Below are 26271 nucleotides of genomic sequence, written 5' to 3' on the forward strand. Positions count from 1 at the left end.
GAAGACAACCACAGGTGTCAGTAGGATCAAGGGTGGCCGGAAGAGGGAGAAGAAAATCCCAGGAAGGAAGGAGGAAACCAGTTTTCATTCGGGTCCATTCCTCCTTCCTCATGTATTTCTTTTTCTTTGGGGGAAGGAAGGCTGACCCGGGGATGAGCAAGCATTCAAGAGATCCTTGCCTTCTTCCTCTGTAATTTCCTGTAATTTAATAAATGTAAAAAGTGTGGCATGTGAATTTCTCAACTGACTTGTAAAGAATCTATCCAGAGAGAAAAAAAGCGAGGGAGATGGCCATTATCACAAGAGACAGCAGGAACACACTTGAGACCAGGATCAGCAACGATGTATGTGACTTAAGGGTCACTACCGTGGCTCAGCTCTTACAGCCGAGGAGGCACAGCCAACCCGTGGTGGCACTGAGTCCTCCTGGGTCCACGTGGGGTCCCGTCATCCTTCCTACTGACTGGCAGTACTCCAACCAGGCACTGCTGCTCAAACCGAGTTGGCATGAAGAAAAAACACACTGGCCATTCCTGATGCAGACCCTGGCTTCTCACTAATAATGGAATGGGGCAAGACCAGAGGTCAGCATACTTTTCTTAAAAGGTCAGAATGTGTACAGATTTTAGATGCTGTCAGCCACATGGTCTCTGTTGCAACTACTACTCAATTCTGCCACTGAAGCAGGAAAAAAGCCACAGACAATAGCTGTGGCTGGTGAGGGAGAGCGTATAGAGGACAGAAGGTAAGAGCTAGATGTTGAAACTCCTGGTTTCACAGACACAGACATGACTGTTTCCAATAAAACTATTTATGGGCATTGGAATTTGAATTTTATGTAATTTTCACATGTCTTAAAATAATAGTTAAGTTTTTCAAAGTATTTAAAGTGCAAAACACTATTCTTAAACTGCTGTGCTAAGGATACAGAAGACTGGCAGAGGGTCAAATCTGGCCTCTCGCTGTAGGCCTGACCCTTGAGTAAGTCAAATTTCCTGGAGCAGAAATAAGGAGTATTTGAAAAGATGTCAACTTAGTGATCTATAAACCAGTGATTCCCTATCTTTTCACCAACAAATGTCACAATTCTACACATGGACTTTCTTTACATTTCTAATATTCAATAAATAGAAAAATATACAATGATAAAAAGCTACTAAGCACTAAGCAATGTACATAAATATGAATTTTATTAACAGTCTTTACATGCGTGGTAGTACAATATGCACAACATTATTTCTTCAATCTACAAAGTTTAATGTGCACAGAATGCACAGGCCTCCTTGCGGAATTCTCAATTGGGATTACTGGTCCAGATGAACATGATCATCAGTTCCAAGGACACAGCCAAGGAAGGCTTCTCATTCTCTATTAATGGATAACCTTTGTAATCAAAACATGCCATCATCCATGGTTACAATGGCTCTAAGTCTGCCTGTAACCAGGGCAAAGAACTCTCCAGGGTACCTGCTGAGTCTAATGGATAAAAAGTGAGTTTTAGGGGCTCCCTCAACAAACACCCTTCTCTGACTCCTCCTTCAGGGAATGGCGGTGGTGGGTGGACTGTAATGGGAGGAAGGAGAGGTAGTTTTAAGAGTTTGGTGGACGGTGATTTTTTTTTTAAACTGAAAGACAAGAAAGAAAGAGAAAAAGAAGATCCTTATATTGCAAAACAGATTGGGGGATTTTTACTGGTATTAAATTGATATGACCTGGGAAACAGTTTTAAAAACAGGAACCATAGTTTCTGGCAATACGAAAACCCGCAATAATCAGGATTCTGATTCAGACCTTATTTTGATGTGACCATAAAGATACTAGAACTATACTAGAGTTCTATACTAGAACTCTGCAAAGCTGATGCCTCTAATAAAGACTAACCACATTGGTTCCTATTACTTCCCCAGAGGGAAGGTGGACTCAATCAGCCAAGTTACAAGTGGGGAAGTACTCACCTGAAACGGGTGAAGTGCAGACTGTTATCTGGAGATGTAAGTGTATGTTCTGGAGGGAGAACGGGTCTCATTCTGGGCACTGGGAGGCACATTTAAGAAATCCCAAATCAAAATTGTGTCATCGTGCGAGCTGCTGATGATCTGAAATTCATCAAACTGTAGCCGAAACACACGTCCAGAGTGTTCCTGGGAAACATATCAGCTTGATGAATAAAACGAGACCTTGACAATCCCTCCTATCACCAGGGAGCTGGCACAGGCTAAAAATACAGCTCCTTATCCAGGTTTCCTAAATAAGTCTCCAGAGCTTACTGAGCTTTGCCCTTCACCCAAGGAACACATATTCTGCTTCTACTTCAAGGGTTTTCTTTAATTTAACTTTGTATTCTAGATTCTGTCCCATTAATATGTCAAAGAAGAAAACTGCCTGATTGTCTCGCAACAATATTTAATACCTATTCTTGATACACTGTAAAAACTAGGCCCAGAAGGATAGTGTTTTTAACATGACCAAGCATACCTATCTCAAACCACAGCCAACGTCGAAATCAATGGTGAAATATCAGAAGTATTCCTATTAATATCAAGAAGGAAACAAGAATGGCCCTGACTGAAGTTCCGCATGTTCTAGTCAATGCAAGGAGGGAAGAAATAGAAGCTAAAACTATTAAAAATAAGAAAAATCAATCCATATTTTCAGACAACTGTCTCCTCAAAAATACAACAAAAGCAAACAGATTATTAGAAATAATGAGCTTGGTGAAGTAAGCTTGCTAATGAGCTTGCTAAAATAAAATTAACATATAAAAACAAGTATTCCTGTATGCCAGCAATAATGCCTAGAACACAGATTGAGGGGAAAGTTCACCATAACCTACAAAACGTGCTGCGTTGTAAAACACAACCCAGCCACAGACACTCCGTATTAGGAAATCTCCCAAACCTGCAGACAGGAAATACTCCACGCTCCAGGAGGAAGCCAGGCCATCTACAAATGAGGAGGCCTGCTTTCATATTTTAAGCTGTGTTAACACTCCCGAGGAAAGAGCTCACAGTGATATGAATGGAAAATAGTCTCTGATTTTGACTAAACTAATGGAAGAGTCCACTTCGCAGAAGGAACGCTGTGAGATGTAGAAGCTTTCCAGTGACGGGCTCAGGGAGGTCTATCTGCAGGGGGCCAACTGCCAACACAGGGAAGCACTTCCCATTCCAACAGATCACATACCACCAGCGTGCGCAGACACAACGTGCTTGCCGGGGCTCGCGGGTCGAGAGCAGCTTGCAAGTCCCAAACTTTGATTTTCCTAGAACGGAGAATGAGATGGCAATGGGTGGGAAAGTTAACGTTTTACACACTGTCAAGCATTTCCTTGACAAAAAGGAGTGCATTTGAACTGCCTATTTTAAAAGCTAGTGGGCAATCTGCTGATGTTTTGTCAAGGTATTTAAACCAATTACACTTGCTTTGGAAGAAATAAGGACCTACACATTCTCCGAATTGCTGAAATGGTGAAGAACTATTATTTGAGGGGATACAAGAAAACAACTTCATGTTATCTCAATTCAATTCCTGACTTGATAATCTGTGTCACCAAATTCATTCATCAGGCGGCTCTCTAGGGCTGAGTAGGTGCCGCTGACAGAAGCTAGGGCTCTTGGTGAAATTCCAAGGATACCTTTCTCCAAACTAAGCAAACGCTGAAAGTTAATAATAGGAGTATGAACAGACCAACTAACTCAGTGAAGTATATATAAGGTCATCTTGAAAGGTTTATGGTTGCCATTTGCTCATTTTAAAAGTCATGAGGCTTTTTAAAGAGGATGTGTTCAATCTACCAAAAGGGGAAAATAAATTTATCATTGAACTCACCATACACACACAAAAAAGCCTGGTTTAATTTAGGGCTGGGACAAAGAACTGAATTTCCGCACAGCCTAAGCTACTCCCTTCAGTTTATGATAATGGTTAAAAGCATAAGCTTAGTTCATCCTTCTGGGCCTGAGTGTCCCCACACATCAAGTGGTGTCACACCCGCCATCCACTATCACGAAGGAAACAGAACACCCAGCACGGGGCCCGGCAATACACGGCTGCTTCATAAGCAGTACTTCCTGTTCCTCTTCAAATAGTTGTGGCTGTGCCATTTGAAAATCTGAAACACATACCCATCATAGGCCCCGCTGACAATCCTCTTGTTATCAAACCGGATGCATCGGACCAATTCTTCATGTCCCTCAAGGACTCTCAAACAGGCGCCACATTCAATGTCCCACAGCCTTCAGTGAAAAACAGAGCTCTGTGAGCCAGCCTCGCACATGACCACACTACCCACACATCTTCACCATCCTGGGAGCACGTATTTCTGTTTCATTCCTGCCACATTACACACATTCAAAGACGCATGTGTGTATCTTATTCAGGTATTTTTTAAGAACTTGGGAAGAGGCCTTACTTTTCACTTGAAACTTTTAAAAATCATGTTGTTATTATTTAAATAAGACCAACAAACAAGAAATTTCAATTATATTTAGTTCCCAGGCATTCTAGTAAAGTCTGAATGGATGAAACCAAGGAGTCAAATGATCTGGGAAGGATTTTTCTGAGGGAGATGAGGATTGTAGGCTGTAAAGAAGAAGCATATGGGTGTAGGGGAGATGAGAGAGATGGCCCAGGGGGTAGGCTTCCAAGCCAGGCACTTGGAGCCTGGAGGCCATGAGGCCCGCTGTGATTAGGACCAGTGGACCAGCTGGTGGTCTCATCTCCCAATTGGCTTAGGGACATCCCCTTCCTATGACAGACTGCAACCTCGGGCTACCCAGAGCACAGCGGGGATCTCTTACTGGGTCCATGTCTTAGAAACACGAACCCACTGACTACATACAGCCCTTTTCTCTATACGATTTATGTAGCAATTCTGGAAATAGAGTTTTTTTTCTATTATCATTGATATGTCTACATTATTTGCAAAAAAGAAATCACAGTAAACTAATATGCACAAAGCTAGCAAATCTATACTGCTGTTTTCTTAGCCTCCAGCAGTAGAGCCCAGTAGCTCCTGTCACACATCCAATGACTATTCTATCCTAAGCAACAGCTCTCCACCATCAGTGAGGGTGGCTTCCTAATCTACTGTGAAGACAGCCAGTCAGCACTGCCCCTATGACTCCAGAGGTTCCCTTCCTTAAACTAGACAGCAATGCACATTATTATTTTGCAAAAGCTAAGAGATTCCAATGAGGAAATTATAGATTGTTTACTGTTGAAACATTACATAATGCAAAGCACAGAGAATGCAACAGAACAAAGATTCAAATTCTCAACGGACTTTTATGATATCTTCACATTTAAAATGGTAAAGAAAACTCTTGGCAGTTATAGCTATATTGTATCTGCTTTCATTCTTTTTTTAAAAAATAATCTTGAACCGAATCCGTATTTTGCTCAAACAGCCAATTTGTTTATAAAACTTACTAGCAGATGTTGGGATGGTGGAAAAAAGACCTGGGATAATTAAGTAGATATTTGAGGAAAGTTTTTAATACAATAAAAAGTATTTAAGGATAGGCATATTTATTAGAAAGAAAGAACAACGAACCTTGGGGAGAAAAAAGGGAGATAAACGACTAAGCAGGAATTGATGACACTCCCATCTGCTGGGGAGAGAGGCAGGAGCTCACAGGTGAGGGAAGCAGAGCATCAGGTGGGAGCATGCTCTGTTCTGAGGCATTTGGGCCGTAAGCGATTTTGGGTGGAGGTGAGGCTGTAAAACCCTGTGCACTGGGGAGTCTTGCAGGAACACCCAGGACATACACAATCCGCCCACTTTAGTACGCAGAGCCAGATACACGTAGAAAAATACCTGAAGCTTGCTTATCAGAAGCAGCCCCCAAACCAAGTCTGCTGAGCATCAGGACTGAGAGACGTGAGCCCACCGGCTCGGCACAGCCGCTTCCACCCACCTTATGGTATTGTCTGATGACCCGCTGACAACCAGCCGGTCCCGGTACTGGAGGCAGGCAATGCCACGCTTGTGCCCGTTCAGAGTGCGGACAAACTCACAGGTGCTCGTGCTCCAGACCTGCAGGCAATTAGCAATACTGTCAAGAATGGATGCGGAAAAGCTCTCGACAAGATACCTTAGAACACAAGCAGAGCTGCTAAGAACGACCAAAACACTGATTAGGAGATACGCTGTGGGGGCTGGGGACAGACTGGACAGCGTTACATCCTCTCATAGGAAATACGCTGCGGGGGCTGGGGAACAGACTGGACAGCATTACGTCCTCTCATAGGAGATACGCTGCGGGGGCTGGGGAACAGACTGGACAGCGTTACATCCTCTCAGCTGTGGGGGCAGAACTGGAATGCGGGAGCTGTGGAGTCTCCAAACCTTGAGATCTTCTCAAAGAGAACTTCTCCTGGAGGCTTCCAACATCCATTTGCCTACAGGGAAGGGTTTGGGCCAGATTTTATGTTTTTACGCCAGCTGACATGTCAAACCCAATGTAACTGATGTGAAAAGGCTTCACCTTTCACATTCTCCTCTTTTCCAGCAGTTTCTCAAACAGCTCCATTTGTTTTGACACACCACTGCTAATATTATGTATGTGAAATAAACAATCCCCCTTTTGTGAAGCTGTCTGCAAGACTCAGATGTCCACAAACACACTTAACACAGGCCAAATGAGATGCAAAACAGCCAATGTGCCCTGAACTATTTTATTAGCTGCATCTGCAGTTGAACGGGACGACTAGCTATCCAGAGGCAAAAGGGTGAAGTGGAATCCCCATGTCACACCGTATCCAAAAATTTACTTCATCATGGATCAACGACCTAAATGAAGGAACTGAAACTATAACCCTCAGAAGAAACAAGAGTAAATCTCTGTGGCCTTGTGCTAGGCAACTTCTCAGATATGACAGTAAAAGTACAAGTAACAACAACAAATTGGTAAACTGAATTTCATCAAAGTTAAAAGTGTTTCAAAGGATGCTATCAAGAAAGTGAAAACATGGGCTTCCCTGTTTCCACTTTCTTCCAGTGGTTAAGAATCCACCTTGCAATGCAAGGGACACCGCCCTGATGGTTGGTTGGGGAACACCCCACGGCCCACGGAGCGACACGGCCCGTGCACCAGAGCCTGTGCTCTGCAACGAGAGAAGCCACCACAATAAGAAGCCTGTGCAACGCAACAAAGAGTAGCTCCTGCTTATGGCAACTAGAGAAACTCCACGTGCAGCAACCAAGACTGCCCCCATAGCCAAAAAATAAAATAAATTTAAAAATTTTAAACTTTATCTGATAAGGGACTTGTAACCAGAATATGCAAAGAACTTTTGCAACTGAATAATAAAAAGACAAATAATCTAAGCTTTGAAATGAGCAAAAGATTTAAGTAGATGTTTCTTCAAAGAACTTATAAAAATGGTCAATAAGTCCATGAACAGATGCTCAACATCATTAGTCATTAGGAAAATGGAAAGCAAAACTGCAGATATACTACTACTAAACACCTTCTAGGATGGCTATGATAAAAAGACACACACATACACACGCACAAATGTTAGTGAGGATGTGGCGAAATATCTGGGCTGATATTATGCAATCTGTTTTATAATAGGGCCCAAACCCTCTTGGCTAGCAGACACGGGTCTTGCACAAATTGGTCTGATTGAGTGATGAGTGAGTTGCCACAGATCCTAGTTTTTCAGCTTCTAGGCTATCCAATCTGAAGTTTGATGGAATCTAGTCTTGATGTGTGGAACTAGATACTAGAATGCTGGCCAGTATAGGTCATAAAAGGAAGGTTTCTGATGAAGTCATTTTGGAAAACAGTTTGACAGTTCCTCAAAATGTTCAACATAGTTACCATCCCAAGACAATTAAAAACATATGTACTTGTAAAAAATCTGTACACAAATATTTATGGCAGCATTATTTATAATAGATAGAATGCATAAACAATCAAAATATTCATGAACCAATGAATGAATAAAAATGTGGACCATCCACATACAGAATTTCATTTAGTCATCACAAGGGGTGAAGCACTGATGCATGCTGCAAAGTACACGGATGAACCCTGAAAATACTACACGCAGTGAAAGAGGCCAGGCACAAAAAGCCACACGTAATATACGGTGACATTTACCTTAAACATCTAAAATAGGCAGATCCACAGACAGAAAGTAGATTACCAGGGATCAGAGGAAGAGAATAGCGGTTGACTGCTAACAGGCATGAGGTTTTTACGGAGGGTGATGAAAATATTCTGAAACTAGTGAGAGTCAAACACCACTATGAATATACTAAATCACTGAATGGTATGCTTTAAAATAATAAATCTTATGGTATGTGAATTATATCTCAATAAGGCTGCTGTAAGAATAAAAGGAAAGCTAAACGTTTTAAGGTTCACAAGGTACTGGAATCAGCACTGCATTCACCACGTCCGATGGGTCACCCAGGACCGCTGCTTATCACGTCTGCCTCACACCACATGCTGAGCTCCTTGGAGGCAGGGGCGTGTCTTGCCCAACACTGCATCTTCAGCACCAAGCCCAAGGTTGATGATACGTCAGGCTCTCAAGGTTAGGTGAATAAATCAAACTTCAGCTCTGCCACTGACTAGCTGTGTGGTGGTCTCCAGCCCAGCCCATCTGTAACACGTGGCTCAACAAGAGTGCTAAGAGGGCGGTGTGAGGCAGTGATGGGAAGCATCCACGCATGACACACGTCCCGCAGGGAGTTCTCTTCCCATGAAAAGGCCGTCAGCAGTAACAATCTCCTTTCATGAGACAGAGGACTGCCCGTGACCCTCTTCTCAGACCTTGCCTATGACTCTAGAAACAAAGACTGAGCGTGCCTTGACGTCTCACAAGCACAAATGGAGGAGAATCGAGATCTTGCCAGATGTGAGGCTGGTATAAGCCACAGCGGCTTTCTCTATGTGCAGAAGGGATGGGAATAAACAGAGCTCTGACTGTGGACACACTCACTTTGATGGTCCTGTCCCCAGAGGCGGACACTATGTACTTGTCGTCAAAGTCCACGACGTTGACTGCAGCCCGGTGGCCGACAAGGACCCGGCGCAGAGTGATGTCGGTGGCAGAGGCCATGTCCCACACGGCGATGGAGCGGTCCTTGGAGCAGGTCACCATCAGCCCGTTGCTGAAGCGCAAGTGGAGCACGGCCTCGTTGTGGTGGATCAACGTGTTCAGAACTTCGCCTGTGTTCACATCCCAGACTCTAGAGCAGAACAGAAGAGCACAATGCTTAATTACTGAGACAACCAGGAAAAGACTCCAGAGTCTGTACTCTGGGCCCACTGTTAGTACTAACCCTAACAGCAGGCGGGGGAAGTGTGGACTTCACACGTATTTGGTGACTGGGACCTGCTTAAAAGGAGCCCCCGGAAGCAATTTTTCTATCTGCAAAGAAATGTGCAGATGGTTTCAAAAAGGTCAATTCTGCCCAGGTATTCAGGGATGGTGTTTGCAGGCTTGTGTTGGTGACAAAAAAATGATTCAAGAAATCATTGGCCTTTGCAATGAGCCCAAGATGACAGAGAAGATGGCTTGGTGGCTGGGTTTCAAGCATGAGGTTCTTTATGACCTTTGGCAAGCTTCTGAGTCTATTATGTATCCACTGCAAACTGGAGACTGTAAGTCATGGTGTCTCCTCAATTACACACCAGTCTGTTTACCCGACCACTTTACGGACAAAGTCAGTGTCTCCAGCTCCTTGGGTTCTTAGGGGCAATCCGTCACATCATAACTTTTCTGTAACCCCAAACTCCTAAGGGTACAAGTTCACGTGGAGGAGAGGAGGAAGATTCACACTTCTGGAGCTGAGACATGATCTGTGTCAGCAGGAGCAGCCTGAAGCCCTGAGTCAGGCAAAGGATATAGGCGTGCTGGTGACTATCTCTATCTCTTAGGTGTGCCTGTAAAACAACCCTCTTCAAGTCTCTGACTCACCCTAGGAGAGGCATTTCCTTTCCTCCACACGGCAGGCCTTTCTCCAGCTACCAGCAGTCCAGCTCAGGCTGTACCGTATTATCTCTAGGCTCTGGTGAACTCATCACTATACCAAAATCCAAAACTATTTGGAGTGAAAAATGTCCTTGTCCCAGGGGTTTAGGAGTAGATCCAAGTAAGGTTTCCTTTCTACTCTCAATCCCAACCAGCAATCTTAGCTTCCCTTCTACTACAGAACACTGCCACTTCTGTCTTCATCACCTGGGCCTTGTGACAGCATCTGAGAACTGGAGTCTCCACTACTGGAAAAGCTACATATCAACACAGTCTTGAGTGACAAAACGCAAGGCTCAAAATTAACTATATGTGTAAATTATTTGCCTCTCTGGCCTCAGTTTCCCAAAACTACACCTATATAAAAGAAGACACTATTTACCTATTTGGAAAGGTTTCTGTGAGAATTCAACAGGAGAACATCATACAAAATATCTGGCACATTATTTGGCACATTATTAAGAGTGCTGCAAATAGCTGCCTCTGATTCTTTCTAGTATCCATAGGTTACTACCCATCACACTCCTACAACACCCCACCTCCTTCCTCTACCCTCTGGAGCATGGTCTCCGGGGAAAAGCTAGCTTGATACGAGGTAATGTGCTTTTACAGGAAAGCAGGTGCCATCTCTGTAACGTATGGTAATGGGAATAGGACCTGCTTAACAAAGTTAGCTCTCCTGTCTATTTTGCTCTAATGCAGCTACACCAAAAGTGGTTTTTAAATAGAGCATACAAAAACATATACACGGTATGTGTGTACTTTATTGCAGAAGAGGGTATGAACCTCAGTCTTCTCATGGAAGGTATACAAGTTCAGACTAGTGAAGCCATATCCTCACCTCACTGTGGAGTCTGAAGAGCCAGTCACAATGACACGTTCATCATACTGGAGACAAAGGACAGAGCCAGTGTGGCCCGTTAACACTTTCAAACATTCCAAGCTGGTTTTATCCCAAATCTATTGAGACAAGATCAACCACAAACAGTAATTTAGTATATCACATTCTGATACATGTTCTTATCTCACCTTATTTTCTGAATCATAAAACAAGACAAAGCTGTGTTCCAGTAAATAAGAGCAATGAACATCCAACAGGTGGTAGATGACAAGGGGGAAGAGGCAGTACTGAACGACTTCCACGACAGATGGACCATTCTGTTGACTCTGTCCCCGTTACTACTGTGTCCATTATACTCAGCAGCCTTATAAAGAGAATTTTTAAATAAACTCTGCAAAAAGAGTTGGCTCACCCTCTGGAAAACAATATGACAGTATCTATTAAGAGTCTTTAAGAACGCACACCCTTTAACCCATGACATTGTTTACGAAAAATTTAAAATGAAAAATGTTCAGCATCTTACAGAAAATTTCACAGTAAATTATGGAGAGTTTTTAATGAGAAAATACACTGTTTTATTAAGTTATGTTTTTCGAAAAACCAGACTAAAAGTCATCCACGTAGTGACATAAATACTAAGTATGTTTTAAAGCAAAGATTAAAAGGAAGTAAAATGGTGACAGTTGGCTCTATACTCTGAGTGTTGTTTTTCTCCCTTCTTTTGATCTTTCCAGTGGTTTCCAAGTTTTTGAGACTGTTCACAAATAATGGGAACGATGCGAAGTGATTTTCTTCAAAGACTGTATTGTTAAAAATAGATTCTTGTGGACCTATTTCTTGGGGCTTCCCTGGTGGTTCAGGTTGTAAAGAATCTGCCTGCAATGCAGGAGACCTGGGTTCGATTCCTGGGTCAGGAAGATCTCCTGGAAAAGGGAATGGCTACCCACTCCCTTACCTGGGGAATTCCACGGATGGAGGAGCCTGGCGGGCTACAATCCACGAGGTCACAAAGAGTCAGACACGACTGAGTAACTGATTAGCACTTTCACCTCTTTCTTCCCTTGTAAAAATACTATCATAATTTGCAGTGTTCCTAAAGTGAACTACAAATGGCCAATGCAAATTAGGATAGTATGTTCTCACAAAAACATGCATGCATATGTTCATAGTGGCTCTCTCTATTGATAATTGTGAAGAACCATAAACACAAATAGGTAAATGGATAAACACACCGTGGTGTAGCCGTAAAGAGGAGTGCTACCCAGCAGTAATAAGGAGTCAACTGTCGTCAAATGCGACAGTGTAGCAGAATCTCAAATGCACAATGCTAAGTATAGAAACCTAGACTCAAACGGTTTTACTACGTGAGTCCCTTTACAGGACATTCTCAAGAAGGCAAAATTACAGGGACAGAAAAAAAAACATCTGTAGTTGTCAGCGCCTGAGGAACCAAACAGGTAAACACAAAGAAGCAGGGCAAAGAGTCTGGGGGACGGCAGAGCTGTTCTGGGTCCTGATCACTGTTACGGCTGCACAACTATCTGTGCTTATCAAAACTCACAGAACTTTACACCGAAAGAGCATATGTAAATTATAACCAAAAATCTAAAAATCACACATTTTCTTAAATATGAGAAAATAAGCTACAAACAATATGAAAAAACATGTTAGAGCCATTAAACATTAAACACAAAGAAATTATCCAGTTTATCTACTACTGAAAAGTGGATAAAAACAACATAAATTGCTCTTTCTTTTGTGTTATCAACTTAGCCTTTCACAGAATCCATAAAAGGTAATGACTCTTGATTTATGTGCATGTTAGCAACACTTTCACCAGCTAGCAAAGTACCCAGGAGCCCTGTGACACTGAGGTATTGCCCACTTGCACCTACATACAGAATACAGAAGTGAATGTGCTTCGGGAAGGGAAAGCCGTGAGAGGATCCAGGGGTCTGCTGTTAGTAGAGTGCAGACAGCTGCCAAGGTTGAGTGAAGCAGACAAAAACCAATCAGGAGGAAATGAAGAGACTGTTACATCTAGTGTCTAACATGTAACCACAGTTCTAAAAATAACACACAAAATACAGTCATTTACCTTAATGGAATTGTCTCGCAGGCCGCTGATAATTTTCTCGTCGTCATACTGTAAGCAGTAGACACCTTTGCTGTTCTCAGAGCGACACTGAATCCGCTGCAGGTTGTGCCGCCCACACCGCCAGTTAGACTCTATAGTCTGGGGAAAGGGGGCGACAGGTGAGCTTCCGTCAATCAACTGTTCTATCAGGGTGCAGTCTTTGCATTTCACAAACAGCACGCCAGGGATACTCCATCTTGATCTGATAGCTGTCTGTGGATAGGAATTAAACTCTTTTCCAAGTAAGACATTAGCCCAACAGTATTTTTCCTCAAACGTTCACTGCTCATCTGGCAACTATCACAAGATTTCCAATGAGTGTGGGTTGGGTTCGGAAAAAATGGCCTAGATACAATTCAATATGCTTAAACAATGCTATTTGAACCCAAAACATACAAACAAATAGTAACTCACTGGATCATTCTTTAATGCCACTTAAAATATTTGGCAGAAGACCACCACTAACATAAGTATATACTAACAACCTGTGTATCTATGCAAAACACTGTCTTGATTAGTGAGAAAATACACTGAAAATACCACATGCCGACTACTACAGAAAGAACTGTGTCATCCATTTCTAATCTTCCACAGACTGAAGCTCCTTCAGAGGAAGAATGGCACATTCCAGTCCTGATTTTCATTCTTTCATCATTCATTCAACACTTACTGAGATGTTGGATACTCCAGGTACTGACTGACCGACTGTGCCAGGCAAGGGGATGAAAAGATTGACAGGAAGCATAGCTGGATACACACTAAATCATGTTTATTTGGTTCAATGATCCATGCATCTACCTTGGAAGGAAGTTCTCCTTACTTCCCTTTTACAAACAAGGAGTTTAACTTGCCTGGGGCCACAAAACTACTAACTGGATGAGCTGGAAACCACACCCAGTTCCTTCCTGACTCTGAGCCTACGGTTTTTCTTTTAAAATATGCAGTGTCCACAAAGTACAGAGGCAATGAACACAGAACTTAGATCAGTAACAACTCCACATAAAGTATCAGAGTCAAACAAGTGATAAAAACCAAGTGCTGCAGGACTTAAAGGGTCTCATATAGTGCTATGGCCTGAGACCAGTGGGCAAAGTTTAATGAGGAGGTGGGCTATGCCCACAACACTAGGCCTATCTCTGGCAGTGGATGTCAGGGATTTTCAGGATCAAAAGACACAGTGTTTCCACTAAGGACAACCAAAGTATAAATTCCTGATTCTTGAAATTAGGGGACAATAGGGACTACAATAATTGGTTATACTAGTTCAAAATACTCATCTGAGTAGTTAAAAGCTTAATTAATTGCTTAAGTGAAGAAAGGAGATAAATCTCATGGTTATTCACAAAGTCAAGCACTTAATTACTGGTTCTTCTGACATCTAACCAACCACATTTCTTATTTTGAAGGCAACAGCTTCTGTATGCTCTAAAATGTTACAATTTACTGAATGTTATATGCAGGTGCCATGTTTCCATAATACTATGCCACGTGTTTTATACAGCTTATAATACTCATTTGATCATCATGAGTCTGAAGCCAAAATTACTATTCTCATTTTACAGAAAAAGAAATTGAGCATTGGAGATACGGATACATTTATACTTAAAAAGAAAATGCCTTCTCATTTTTGGCCTCTGTACTTAGCACAGGAAGCCTGGAAATGCACGCCCTGTTCTCAGAGCTCCCATACATGGCCTTGAGAGAGGGCAGGATCACATATTTCCAACAACCAGGGGGATGCAAAGAGGTGCCATGGAGGTCCCAAGAGCAAGAAATAGTTCATCTGTCCATCTGCTACCAAATGAGAGCTTCTTAGCCATCATCATCATCTCTAGTGCGTCTATAAAATGCCAGACATAAAGCCACATTTCAAAAACAAAAAAAAATTTATTGCACTATGGCTACTGCTATCAAGGTAGACGAAAGACCTGTCTGTGTAAGCAACTTTATAAAAAGGGATCCAGACAATAAAGAATCTCTGAAATTGAACTCAGTGCTGGGAACCATTTAGAGAAATGCTATATTTTTAGAGAGTGACTAAGCCACTTCAGCATGCTAAGCACACCAGGAAAATTCTGACTTAGAAGGCAGATCTACTGGTAACAAGTCTTATTCATGACCAATGACTCCTGGCAGTGGTTACCAGTATTCAGGCTACACTCTTGGGGCCCAGAAAGTTGCTACTGAATGTGACTCCATATAAACCCGAAGTGTTTCAAAGATGAATACATAACCTGTCTTCTCAATATATTTGGTATTATTTTTAAAATTCAAATCACCATTCTTAGTTTTAAAACATACACAATTGCTTTAAAATATTATTGAATCAGTAAATAGCTTTGCTACCCTATATTTCAATGAATAGAAAAAGCACATTTACTATCCCTATTTTTTGGTGAAAAAAAATTTTGTTTTAACTTTGGTATGGGAATCCTCAAAAGAATTTCCTACATGCCCTCCCACTGCTCTAAAATGTTTTCTAGAACCCAGTGACTTGGTTATAGACTATTACTGTACTTCAAGTCCTGAGGACACAGCAGAGAGAAGCTGGGTACGGCAACACGATCCGCCTGTGGTAGTACCCCCATCCCCTGAGATGTCTGGACAAAGAATACTACCCAACATAAAGGGCCAAGCCAGACCTGTAGCTCCAACTCTCAAACAAGAGCCAGAGGCCAGAATCTCTCAAAAGCTCTGCTAGAATCTCTCAAAAGCTCTGCTTTCATTCTAAGTCAAGTAGATGTTAGGAAATAGCTTAGCTTCTCAAACTGAGGAGGAGCCTAATTTTCTAGAATATATTTCCAAATTTTAAAAGAAAAATCTTACCAAATAATTTTTGATGGTCCTTTTAGGAAGTTCCCATCTAGGGCTATTTTAAAAATTATTAGGTTCCTGAATCCCAAAACAAAAGCAGCTTGTTTCAAAATGCCAGGAAAGGGACGCTACAGCAGAGCCGGCAGCGGACTGCTCCGTTGCACACCAACCCTGTGTAACTCCTAAGACCTCACTCTTCTCAAGTCTCAAGGCCACCCACAAAAGAAAGCAGCACGTCCTGCTGACTGTGCCTGCCCAAAATACTACCTACCACTATATGTGACGACCTCAACTCTTATTAGAATGCTTATATAAGCCAGGTCTTTTTCAGAAAAAAACAGACCTTTTAAAATGGAAGGCAGCCCATTGTGGCAGAAAATACCTACGTCAATTAGCAGTTTTGGCAAATGACTTGGGACTATTTGAGCTGCAGTTTTTCCTCTTCTGTAAAAATGGAAACTATATACTTTCTCAAACCTACTGGAAGGATCAAATGAGATTACGTGTGTAAGGTGTTTAGCACAGGGCCTACAGATGGCACCAGCGATGCTCTTCCGCTTTGTAGAGAACAATGGCCAAAGGAGTAGGCGGTGACCAGAAAAAATCTCACCAAATTGCTAGGAACTGCTGTCTCGGTCTAGGTTGATCTTCAACGCTGATCAGCCGGAGCCCTCCCAAACCATTCCCAGGAAGGGGTTCAGCCTTCAAATGCAATTCAACAATTACCTTAATGTCAGCAGCAGGAATACAGGGCGTACACAGGTGCACCTTTTTAATGATGCAGATACCTGCCTTTCACTTGGACATCCTGTGGTATGGCTACTGTAGAGGAATATTTCATGTTTTTGAGAACTTTTAAAATCCCCTTACCCTGTGCAAATTTTCAAAATAACTGGGAAAGTAGCCATGATACACAGAGTATACAGCAGCATTTAAATTGGCAATAGAGTGAAAACAGATGTCTGAGTATGAAGGAATAACATTATTTTTAGAAGCCTAAACACAACTGGGTGGGTGGGCAAGTTTCGGCATTTTCTGGTTAGGACAATGTTAATATCAAGTCTGCAAACCACAAAAAAGCTCCCCACTTTCCCTGAATAAAATGTGGTTTATTAAAAGGTGCGATACAACACACCATCATTTTACTAGTGGTCTGTTCCAAGGAGAGGGCTTCAAAGGCTTTAATCCAGAGAATTAAAAAAAAAAAAAAGGAAAAAAAGCATTCTACATGAAAGAGTTCGTCACTACTCTGAGATGACAAAGAGAAAAATCCAAGTTCAGGACATCAGAACTCTGACTGATTGAGCCTACTATAACAACTCCCATCTCCCTGTCGAGGAACGCCTAAGGGCATGGTAGGACAAAAAGGGTTTTGGACTAAAAATTTTGGTTCTGACAATTTGAGAGATGAATTAAATCACTGTTGCAAAGTACCTAACAGTAAGCTCACTATTAATAATGATGATGATGGTAACAATTAAGACTCTAGAAAGCAATGGCAATATGGTTGTTTCTTTTAGGACTGTGCCTCAGGTTTTCCAGGAATTCCTTCTCAATTCAGAGGATCTCTAAACTCTCTCCCTCCCACCCTACCCCCTTCCCCTTTTCCCTTCTACCCGTGTGTGTGTGTGTGTGTGTGTGTGTGTGTGCGCGCGCGCGCACGCGCACGCATGTGTGTGGCAAGAATACCCATGAGAGATGAAACTTTGCAGAAAGCTAAGAATTCTTATTCTCTCCAGGCTTCATTTCTTATATTCTCATTTCCTGAATAATAAGGCTTGGCTACACTAAGCCAGGTTCCCTACTCTTCTTAAAAATTAGCCAATTCCTCTTGGGTCAGTGCGGAAGGGCAAGGTCATCTGCTTGTCAGAGCCAAATATGGGGATGCATAGATGACAGGAGCCAGCACATGAGCTAGAACTGTCAAGGCAGAGCAAGAAGGAGAAAAAGCAGAAGGAGAGAAAGCAAAAGGGGCTGTGAACTGGCAACCCTGCAGAGTATGTGGGAAAAAAAACCGACTCTAAGGTTGTGTGTAGATGGTATCTTGTGAGAATTACAAGCAATCCATAATCTATATAAATCACACAACACAGTTCATGAGTATACTGCAAGGGCTCAGAAGAGAGTACCTATAATTATTATAGTTTGCTTGTGAGGGCTTTATACCAGCCACGTGGTAACAGCCAAGCCTGTGAGTCTCCCATTTGTTTGATCCAGGCATCACTGAAACAACTCTTTACTTTGCGTGTCCACCCAGGAGAAGATAAAACACACTTATGAAGTACCACTGATCTCTAGTGTAAAAAAAGCCGTACTGAGTGCAGAAGAACGTAAGGTTGATCAGACTCAACTACCCACTGCCTGTGTGATCATGGGCAAGCTATTTAATCTGGGTAAGCCTCAGATTCCTCAGCTTTAAATCAGGACAGGGCTTACCCTTTCAAGCACTGTCCAGAGTGTAAAATGAGAAAATGCATTATATAACGCTTAAAGTATCTCTGACAAGTAATCACTCCATACGTAGTACATTATTTTTATTATTATTACTATGAGTGAATGTACCAAAGTATAAAACACCAACCCTTACACTAAGAGATCTAGCCCACAAAAATCTGGAGGAGACTCTTGTGGCCTACCAGTGGGTTTTCCTCAACCACACTCTAAGAACCACTGGGTAGACCACCGTGATGTAGGGGTTTTGCCCTATAGCTCCGTTTTCCCTCACATCTGCCTCCTCCACTAACTTTAAAATGTTATTTTAGCCTGAGGAAATGGTTATGTTAGGTGGTGTCACATACTGTCATGCCACAGAAAACTGAATTCATACTGTAGGTTATGACAGTACTCATGAGAATTAAAATAATCTATGTCACCAAATCGTCAACCTGATCAAAGTCCTTGCAGAGTTCCTATTTATTAATGATTGATCTTAGACATCACCCTTCTCATAATGAAGGACTTGCTAAAAATTATTCAAGGAAATTTGGAGATATGTTATAAAGAATAGTTGGGAGGAAAAAAGTAAAAAGTAAAAATAGTTTCTAAGATATACGCATAAGCAGTCTTAGTAAAACTACACAGGGGTAAAAGACAATCCCTCTTACCTGAAACACACACACCAATTTAAGGTCCAAGCTAACACTATGTCTCAGTTACTAACACTGTCAGAGCAATTTATTCTAAGCTTTGAACTGTCAGTAAATCAATTAATTCCTAAATTTTAGGATGTGTCTGGCAAAAGCTTTAACTCACTTAAAGCTTTTACTTCCCTAAAAAGTTACTTTACAGCTCATTTTAGGGAACAGAATACTCAAGACAACAGCTTGCATTTGAAATAATGATATTCCAGTCACATTCAGATTTACCATTAACCAAACAGTTCCATTAGTTCACATCACATCTGCCTTAAAAAGAAGTGGGCGGCTACAAAAAGCACATGTTTCTCTATTAATGAATTTTGGCACAATAACTTTTATGCCTATCACCTGGGGGTGAGGATTACTTCACATTTGGGAAGCCGAGTATAACTTTATGGGTGATACAGCACTGCCTAGCAAAGGTTGAACTTTTTTCGCCAAGGAGGAAATAGTGAAGTAACCAAGACCTGCCAAGAACACATGTGAAAGAGTTAATGAGAAATGCCTGTGCATGTCTTTCCTGGTTCAAGGAAAAGGGCTAAATAATAAAACCGAACTAATTAGAACACATGAACAATATCAAACATCTCCAATGTCTCTCATCAAGTTCACAGAGTTTTACTGGTCTGGGGAAGTTGCACTCAGATCCAAAATGGTCCACGAGTGTAATTTGCTCCATAAAAACCACTTAACTATTGCTTAGAATCATATTTGAAGCCTTTTAATGAAAAAGCATGGGAAATTTACAGAGGAAACTGAGACTGTGCCTTCCCTGGTTCTCCAGAGGTGGCTCAAAAAGGTGAAACTACGTTTACCTGAAAAACTGGGCCTTGGATTTTGGAAATTTCATCAAATTAAAAAGGTAATTTTGGATTAAGGTTTCAATTAACTGGCAGCCTTGCAAAAGCATTTCACATTTTAGAAAAGTTAAGACTTTTTTTTTTTTATACAAAAAGGGACTATCCAACCTGAAGAATTACACACTGTAATGTGCAGATCACACATTGTAACATATTTGCTCTAAGACTTCACCTTAAAAAAAAAAAGACCCATTCTATGATTTTTAGATCAACTGAACACTAAGCCCATAAAAAAGATAAATCATAAAATTACCTCTATATCCTGGATAATCTTTGGGTATAATGACCTATAAAATGAATTGGGAGGGCCATCTGTTGGTCTGTTTTTAAACAGGTACTGATCCCTGGCAAATAAAAACAAACAGATGTTACATTTTTGCACATAAAAGGGTGAATTTTATTTAAACATGGTGCTTACAAAGTTGTAACTTTCAAGTCTTTTGATTTGCATTGAGCTTTAACAGTTCAAAAGCAGGATTTCTGACAATTAAATGTGCACGTTTGACGTAAGTTCAACTTACAGTTCTTTACATGATCCCAACTTTTTATTTTCTGAATACCCAACACAATAATCTAGCCTTTCATTCTACAGTTCAATAAAAAGGGCTAATGTAGCTTTGTGAAAAATCTAACTTAGTACATATCAAATCTCTTCCTATAAAGGAAACACAACCCTAGCCACCACTCACGCCACCGCCTGTGTGTCCTGGCTGTGGCGCTTTCTCTGCGCTAACTGGGCCAGACTACTGACATGTACAGAGCTATAAAGCTGCATTTCAGAGATGATGGGTTGTCTCTGAAAAATCCTGCCTGTTGTATACCTCCCGTCTTCAACCAGGATCAATATCTAACAGCAAAATGGCATTATGTGACTTTCTCATGACTCTCCCTTTTCTGTATCTATCTCTTGGTAATGGTATCAACGCCCAAGGAAAATGTGAAAGGAAAAGCATAAACATAGAGCTTTGAAAAGTCAAACTGCTTAAACTGTATAATACATCCAACAGTTAATAAATATAAAGGAAATATGCATTTCAGAAGAGGTTATTCTAACAGCTTTAACTTTCCTCCTCTCAACTCTTGACCATGCATCTTTCTCCACTTGTTTAAAATAGGCCAACACAGTAAGCCAGTATTTATAACTACATTTTTTAGTACTCAAACTGACCCTAGGTCAAAGAAACTGTCTTTCAAGGGAACGAGCAACCTGAATACTTACCACCCTCTTCTTTCTGAAAGTCCCTTCCACAGAGGATCAGTGCGCACCATTCGTTCAATCAGCTTCTTCCAAAGCATTCCTTCAGAGATCACTCGCTGCCATTCTTTACACACCAGCTCTGCTGCACACAGAGATCTGGCATCCAGGTAGGAAAGAATGTTTTCTGCTATGTGATCTAAGCCTTGCTCTACAAAATACAAAAAGCAATGAAGGAATAGAAAGGGAGATGGAAATGTACCAGCTACCGTTTCCTTAAAGCTAAGACGATAAAGAAATCCTGAACCAGGAAACATACTTGAGTAATATCAGAAGTTCTGCAGATACACATGTACATGAGTACCTAAACATACACACTTCTTTTTGTTCTGGTTTTTTAAGAAAAAACAACTGATGTTATCAGTGCCTGGGTGTAAAAGTCAACCCTGGGCAGTTCTATATTTGTCAGATATTCTAACAAAATATTTATTTTTTCACTTTCTTTTACAGAACTTTATGGGGCAATGACACCCCAAATTTTACAGATGAGGCAGAGAGAGGTTAAAAGATTCACGGTTTCACAACTAGAGGATAGTGAAGTCAAGAGTGGAACTCTGATCTCTTCCTCCGAAGTTTGCATTCTTTCCCCTTTCATTTACTGCTTCTCATAACAAATCATCCCATTAATTCATGACCTATGTGAATCCCCTGGGGCTAAGGAGACAGAAAGGTGGAACACTAACTTATATGAAAAAGCTTATGAAAAAAACACAACAATCCAAGAATTAAGTCAAGAGTACTCAGTTGTACTTTTGTCAGTCACTTTTCTCCACCTCTTTCTTATGCAGGTAAAATCCTCAAAACCATGAACCACATCCTAAAAATTCTAACCCTTAGGAGGTTTAATCCTACACAATGCAAGTATCCTTTCAAAGACAACCAAGATTCAGCCTTTGCCTGACACTCAAAGGCAAGACGATCCCTGCGGTCAACAGTGTCGCCACCTACACACCCCCATCCTGTGGTTCTGGACATGTCCTTCTGCAGCCCCAAGAAATAAAGCTTTCCCCAGGTCTCCTCTGCGTTGCAGGGGGAACACTAAACATACAGTCGGAAAATTCCAATTTCAAGTCTAGGTTCACCACCAAGAAGTTCTATGACATGAAACAAATACTGAAACAATACTGAAACATCCCTGCCCCTTGTCTTCTTTACCATGTAACATGGCAATGGCCAGTAACTATCCTTTCTCATATTACCTGTATGAATCAACAAAACTTTATGATAAGATTTTAAAGATAACAATGCATCATTCAAGGTTAATATTTTCTTTTTTCACCATAAACAGCAGCAGTATAGTCACACTAACTTGACAGGGTCTAGGTAAAACATTAAACTTTCAGAGTCTCAATTTCCTCATCTGTATAAAATGAGAATAATAATTTGCCTTATTTTGAAAATATAATGAGATGATGTATAAAAAATGCTTTACAAATTAAGGTTTTTTCCCACTCTTGAGTATTTACACTGTTGATTATGGTTTACATGCCCTTCACATGCTGGTTCCACTCTACACTAGATCTAATACTCGAGTTATGATCTGATAACGAAGACTAGCTACACTGGGGTCCCTGTATTTTCTTGTGCGTGTCATTATATCAAGAGATAAGGCAATCAAAGGTTACACTGCCTTCATCTAACAGCCATGTCACAGCAGACTCCTAAGATGTTAGGAAGCTGAACTGAAACCTTACGCATCTCCCCATAAAATGTCTATTAAAAACAATTCCCCCTAATTCTGCATTGGTATGGCTAGGTTAAAAGGGGAGGGCAGATTCACACAGAAGTCTACAGTTATCCTCACTATAGTTTACTTTCAAAGCTTTATCTGACCCTTGAATTCAGCCTCTACAATTCTGATTCCGTCACCCAGAAGTGTGGACATTCCACACCAGATCTGCATGACGGGCAAATGTAGTAAGTCTTATTCCAAGCTGTTGGCAAACATGCTAAATGGGTCAGAACCAAGGACAGCACCCATGATTCTATATTTCCCTTCAGGCTATTATACATCCATTCACTAAATACAAAGTACCAACCCTGAGCCACTAGTTCTATAATTATCTGGATTGTATACTATTTTCCAGCCCACATCTCTCTATTCAGTCCTCAAAGATACTTGGGGAAACTGCCCCATGAAGACACTGCCATCTTTACATTATCAGGTGAATTTGGTATGGTTACTTTTGTGTTACCTTGCTGGTGCTTACTACATAAAGTTGGCATTGCAATTTTTTGTTTACAAGTTGGCACTACCTGCTTTGTGTCCCTTTTAAACATACACAACCCATGTTCACTTTGGAAAAACTTTGCCTATAAGAAAATATCTTTAAATCCCCAAACCTCACTGCTCAAGAGATAATGACCTTTGACATTCTGTACACTATATCCTTCTAGGCTTACATAATACTACATAGTCTTTTCAACAGCTAATTAACTTTTGATAACCCATTTGAGAATTTGGCCAGAATGAAACATCAAATTCAAAATCCAGTATCTCCCAAATACGCCGTCTCCCAGTTCTCTAGTTCTTAAAAACCAGGAAACTGGCTCCTCAGTCATCTCTGGGTCCTGTCGCGCAGGAGACAACCAAACACAGCTGTACGAGGTGTATGTGCGCAAGCGCACCCAGCAGCTCTGCCCACTGGTTTGCAATTATTTCTCAATGTTTCACAATTCTGAAAAAAACCACCTCAGGTTCTGTCACTATCCTGGCACACAACATCTCTAGGTCTACTTGTTACAGGAGCTGTGTGTTTCCTAAATATCTTCTTTCTTTCTCAGACAATTTTTCTACCCTTCTAGTTTTAAAGCCATGGTTTTTAGTGGCAAAAGAAAAAGGGATAAGTTAAACGAGGAGCGAAAACATGCCGTTTCTTCCTATCACCACTTCACCATGTATTCCAAGTACACTATCCCTTCATTCTTCTCACTCTTGCTCCAAATAGTGGATTATTTTATTTTGTTTTTAACTCTCCCAAATTATGTAACCATTTTAGACAATTTCACATTATTCAGGGCTTGGACTTTTTGATACCATTCTCAAAGATTCAGGCTACCATTCTGTTATCTCCAGGCCCCTTTCTTCCATCTAAGTGTATTTAAAGTGAGGGAAATTCATGGAGAATCACAGGGGGTTCTACTTGTGTCTCTCCACTGACAAGATTGACAAACTATTAATCTGAACTTCAGATTTCAGAATCTCTCTACCCTCTTTGATCATATTTATTTTCAGAGTCTCCACCCATGGCCTAATAAACTTAACTCTTTTCAATTTTCCTAATTCTGGGGTACTTCTCTGTCTGTCTTCTAGTTTCTACACTTAACATTAGCACACAGTCACTAAGGTTTATGCTAATTCCAATTATTAAGCAAACTCTGCTAATTGGTTATAAACACACCCCTAACCAACACGCCTCTCAAATCCTCTGCTGAGAGAGAAAACAAATAGATAAGAACACATTACATGCTGTCTTTTCAGGCCTCAATGGCTGCCACATCCTCATGGTCTGAATATTAACTGGGAACGCTGCATCCAATCCTTCCACCTGGCTGGGTAGTCTATCAGCTGGTTCTAGGAAGCCTGTGTGGTTATACTTGAATCATTTAGGGCTAGTGATTTGAGAAACAATAGTAGCAAAAATAATTTCTGAATATTCTCACCAACTGAGTCAGAATATGTAGATGGTAGGCCCAGGAATCTATCTTCTTAAGAATTTAGTTCAGTTTAGTTGCTCAGTCGTGTCCGACTCTTTGCGACCCCATGGACTGCAGCAAGCCAGGCCTCCCTGTCCATCACCAACTCCCGGAGCTTGCTCAAACCCATGTCCATCGAGTCAGTGATGCCATCCAACCATCTTAGCCTCTGTCGTCCCCCTCTCCTCCTGCCTTCAATCTTTCCTAGCATCAGGGTTTTTTCCAATGAGTCCGTTCTTAAGAATTATCACCAGATAATTCCTACATACTGGGAACTTCTGCTTTATAGCAACAATATCCCTTTTAGTCCTCACTGATGTTCCCCTGCCTATGGGCGATCAGCAAAATTCTGCATAAGGAAACTCATTATTAGACACATACCTCCTACTCTTTCAAATGCCACTGGTCCAATCTAGCAACGGCTCAGTGAAATCGGGGGATTTATTTCCTTTTGTTAATACTTTAAATTCACTCCATCTTTTTAGGGTGCAGCATGTTTCAGTCTCTTGGAAAATATACTGGCTATAGAGCCATATAACCTCGTGGAAGCAAATCAGTTTTCCTTTTTGGATCTCAGTCTTCCATAAAAGAAGAGTAATATTAAATGCTTAAAATGGATTATCTCCTATAATCAGCATGATAACCCTCTGAGATAGGCTATCAATAGCCTCATTTTATAGAGAAGGATCTTTCTAACCCTGTTGGGAAGGTTAATAAGAAGAGGTTATTCAGGAGTCAGATACAGAGCAGACATTTGGTAAACACCAGTCTTTCTTCTTCCTTCTTGCAGAAACTGCCTTAGCTGGTATCAGTGGTTAAGGAAGCTAAGCAGTATTCCCTTCCCTTGTTATTTTCTGCGGAGAAAACATGACATGCCTTCCCTGGCAAGTCGCTAAGTCTTCCCTAATAGCTTGGAGTAAATCTCATATTCCTTAAATACTGAAAGAACAGGAATCACACAACCTCTATTTGGGCACCTGGGAGTAGCCACTCCCAGGAGCCATGAAGACTTTATAACTTTCTGGTTTCAAGACTATTCAGAACAAAGAGGTTACTGACTAAGGTGGCCCATTTGCCTAAGCTAAAAAGTGCTCTGAGGTGTTACAACTAAGCATTTTCTTAAAGTATCAATGTCTGGCTCTCATTTACTCTACAGTGCTGAGACTCCCCCATCTCCCACAGCACCCCCCTCCCCAAGGCAATAAGAGGACACATTATGGCCTCGGAAAATGAGTCCAGAATACTGCACACACAGTGCTGAAGAAGTGCTGCTGGTGCTAATTATATGCACCAGATGAAGGTCTGGAAATTTTTCAATAATAAATTAAAACAATTAAAAGGCAAAATTTCAAAGCTCAGTATGTAAATAACACTGCACCAAAATGAAACTCAAATGTGTAATGTCAGTTCAATGCCCTTGACTATAGCCAGTTTCAAGACAGCTGCTTAGATCATACAATTACAGAAACTTTTATTATTTTAGAAATGCATTTCAAAGAGCAGCTGCAAAGAAATTTTCTTCCCCACCCACCCCTGCT

General features: G+C 41.2%; 1 protein-coding gene and 1 pseudogene across 4 annotated transcripts in view; both read right to left on the reverse strand.

Annotated features, from left to right (window-relative positions):
- LOC104996914 overlaps positions 1–451 on the reverse strand; it is a 55055-nt pseudogene extending 54604 nt beyond the window's left edge.
- The window catches only part of FBXW11 (F-box and WD repeat domain containing 11), a 130760-nt gene that overhangs the window by 7316 nt on the left and 97173 nt on the right, over positions 1–26271 (reverse strand). For all 4 annotated transcript variants that reach the window (XM_010851287.1, XM_010851284.1, XM_010851283.1 and 1 more), the window contains 9 exons: positions 21002–21188; positions 20036–20126; positions 12933–13070; positions 10835–10953; positions 8959–9208; positions 5919–6037; positions 4125–4235; positions 3184–3262; positions 1956–2141 (listed from right to left, as the gene is read on the reverse strand). In XM_010851287.1, coding sequence (XP_010849589.1) covers positions 1980–2141; positions 3184–3262; positions 4125–4235; positions 5919–6037; positions 8959–9208; positions 10835–10953; positions 12933–13070; positions 20036–20126; positions 21002–21188 — 1256 coding nt within the window. In that variant the 3' untranslated portion in view covers positions 1956–1979. The remainder of the gene's footprint in view (positions 1–1955; positions 2142–3183; positions 3263–4124; positions 4236–5918; positions 6038–8958; positions 9209–10834; positions 10954–12932; positions 13071–20035; positions 20127–21001; positions 21189–26271) is intronic.

The sequence above is a fragment of the Bison bison genome, unplaced genomic scaffold (genome assembly GCF_000754665.1).
Source record: "Bison bison bison isolate TAMUID 2011002044 unplaced genomic scaffold, Bison_UMD1.0 scf7180017864301, whole genome shotgun sequence".
In the NCBI taxonomy this organism is placed as follows: domain Eukaryota; kingdom Metazoa; phylum Chordata; class Mammalia; order Artiodactyla; family Bovidae; genus Bison; species Bison bison.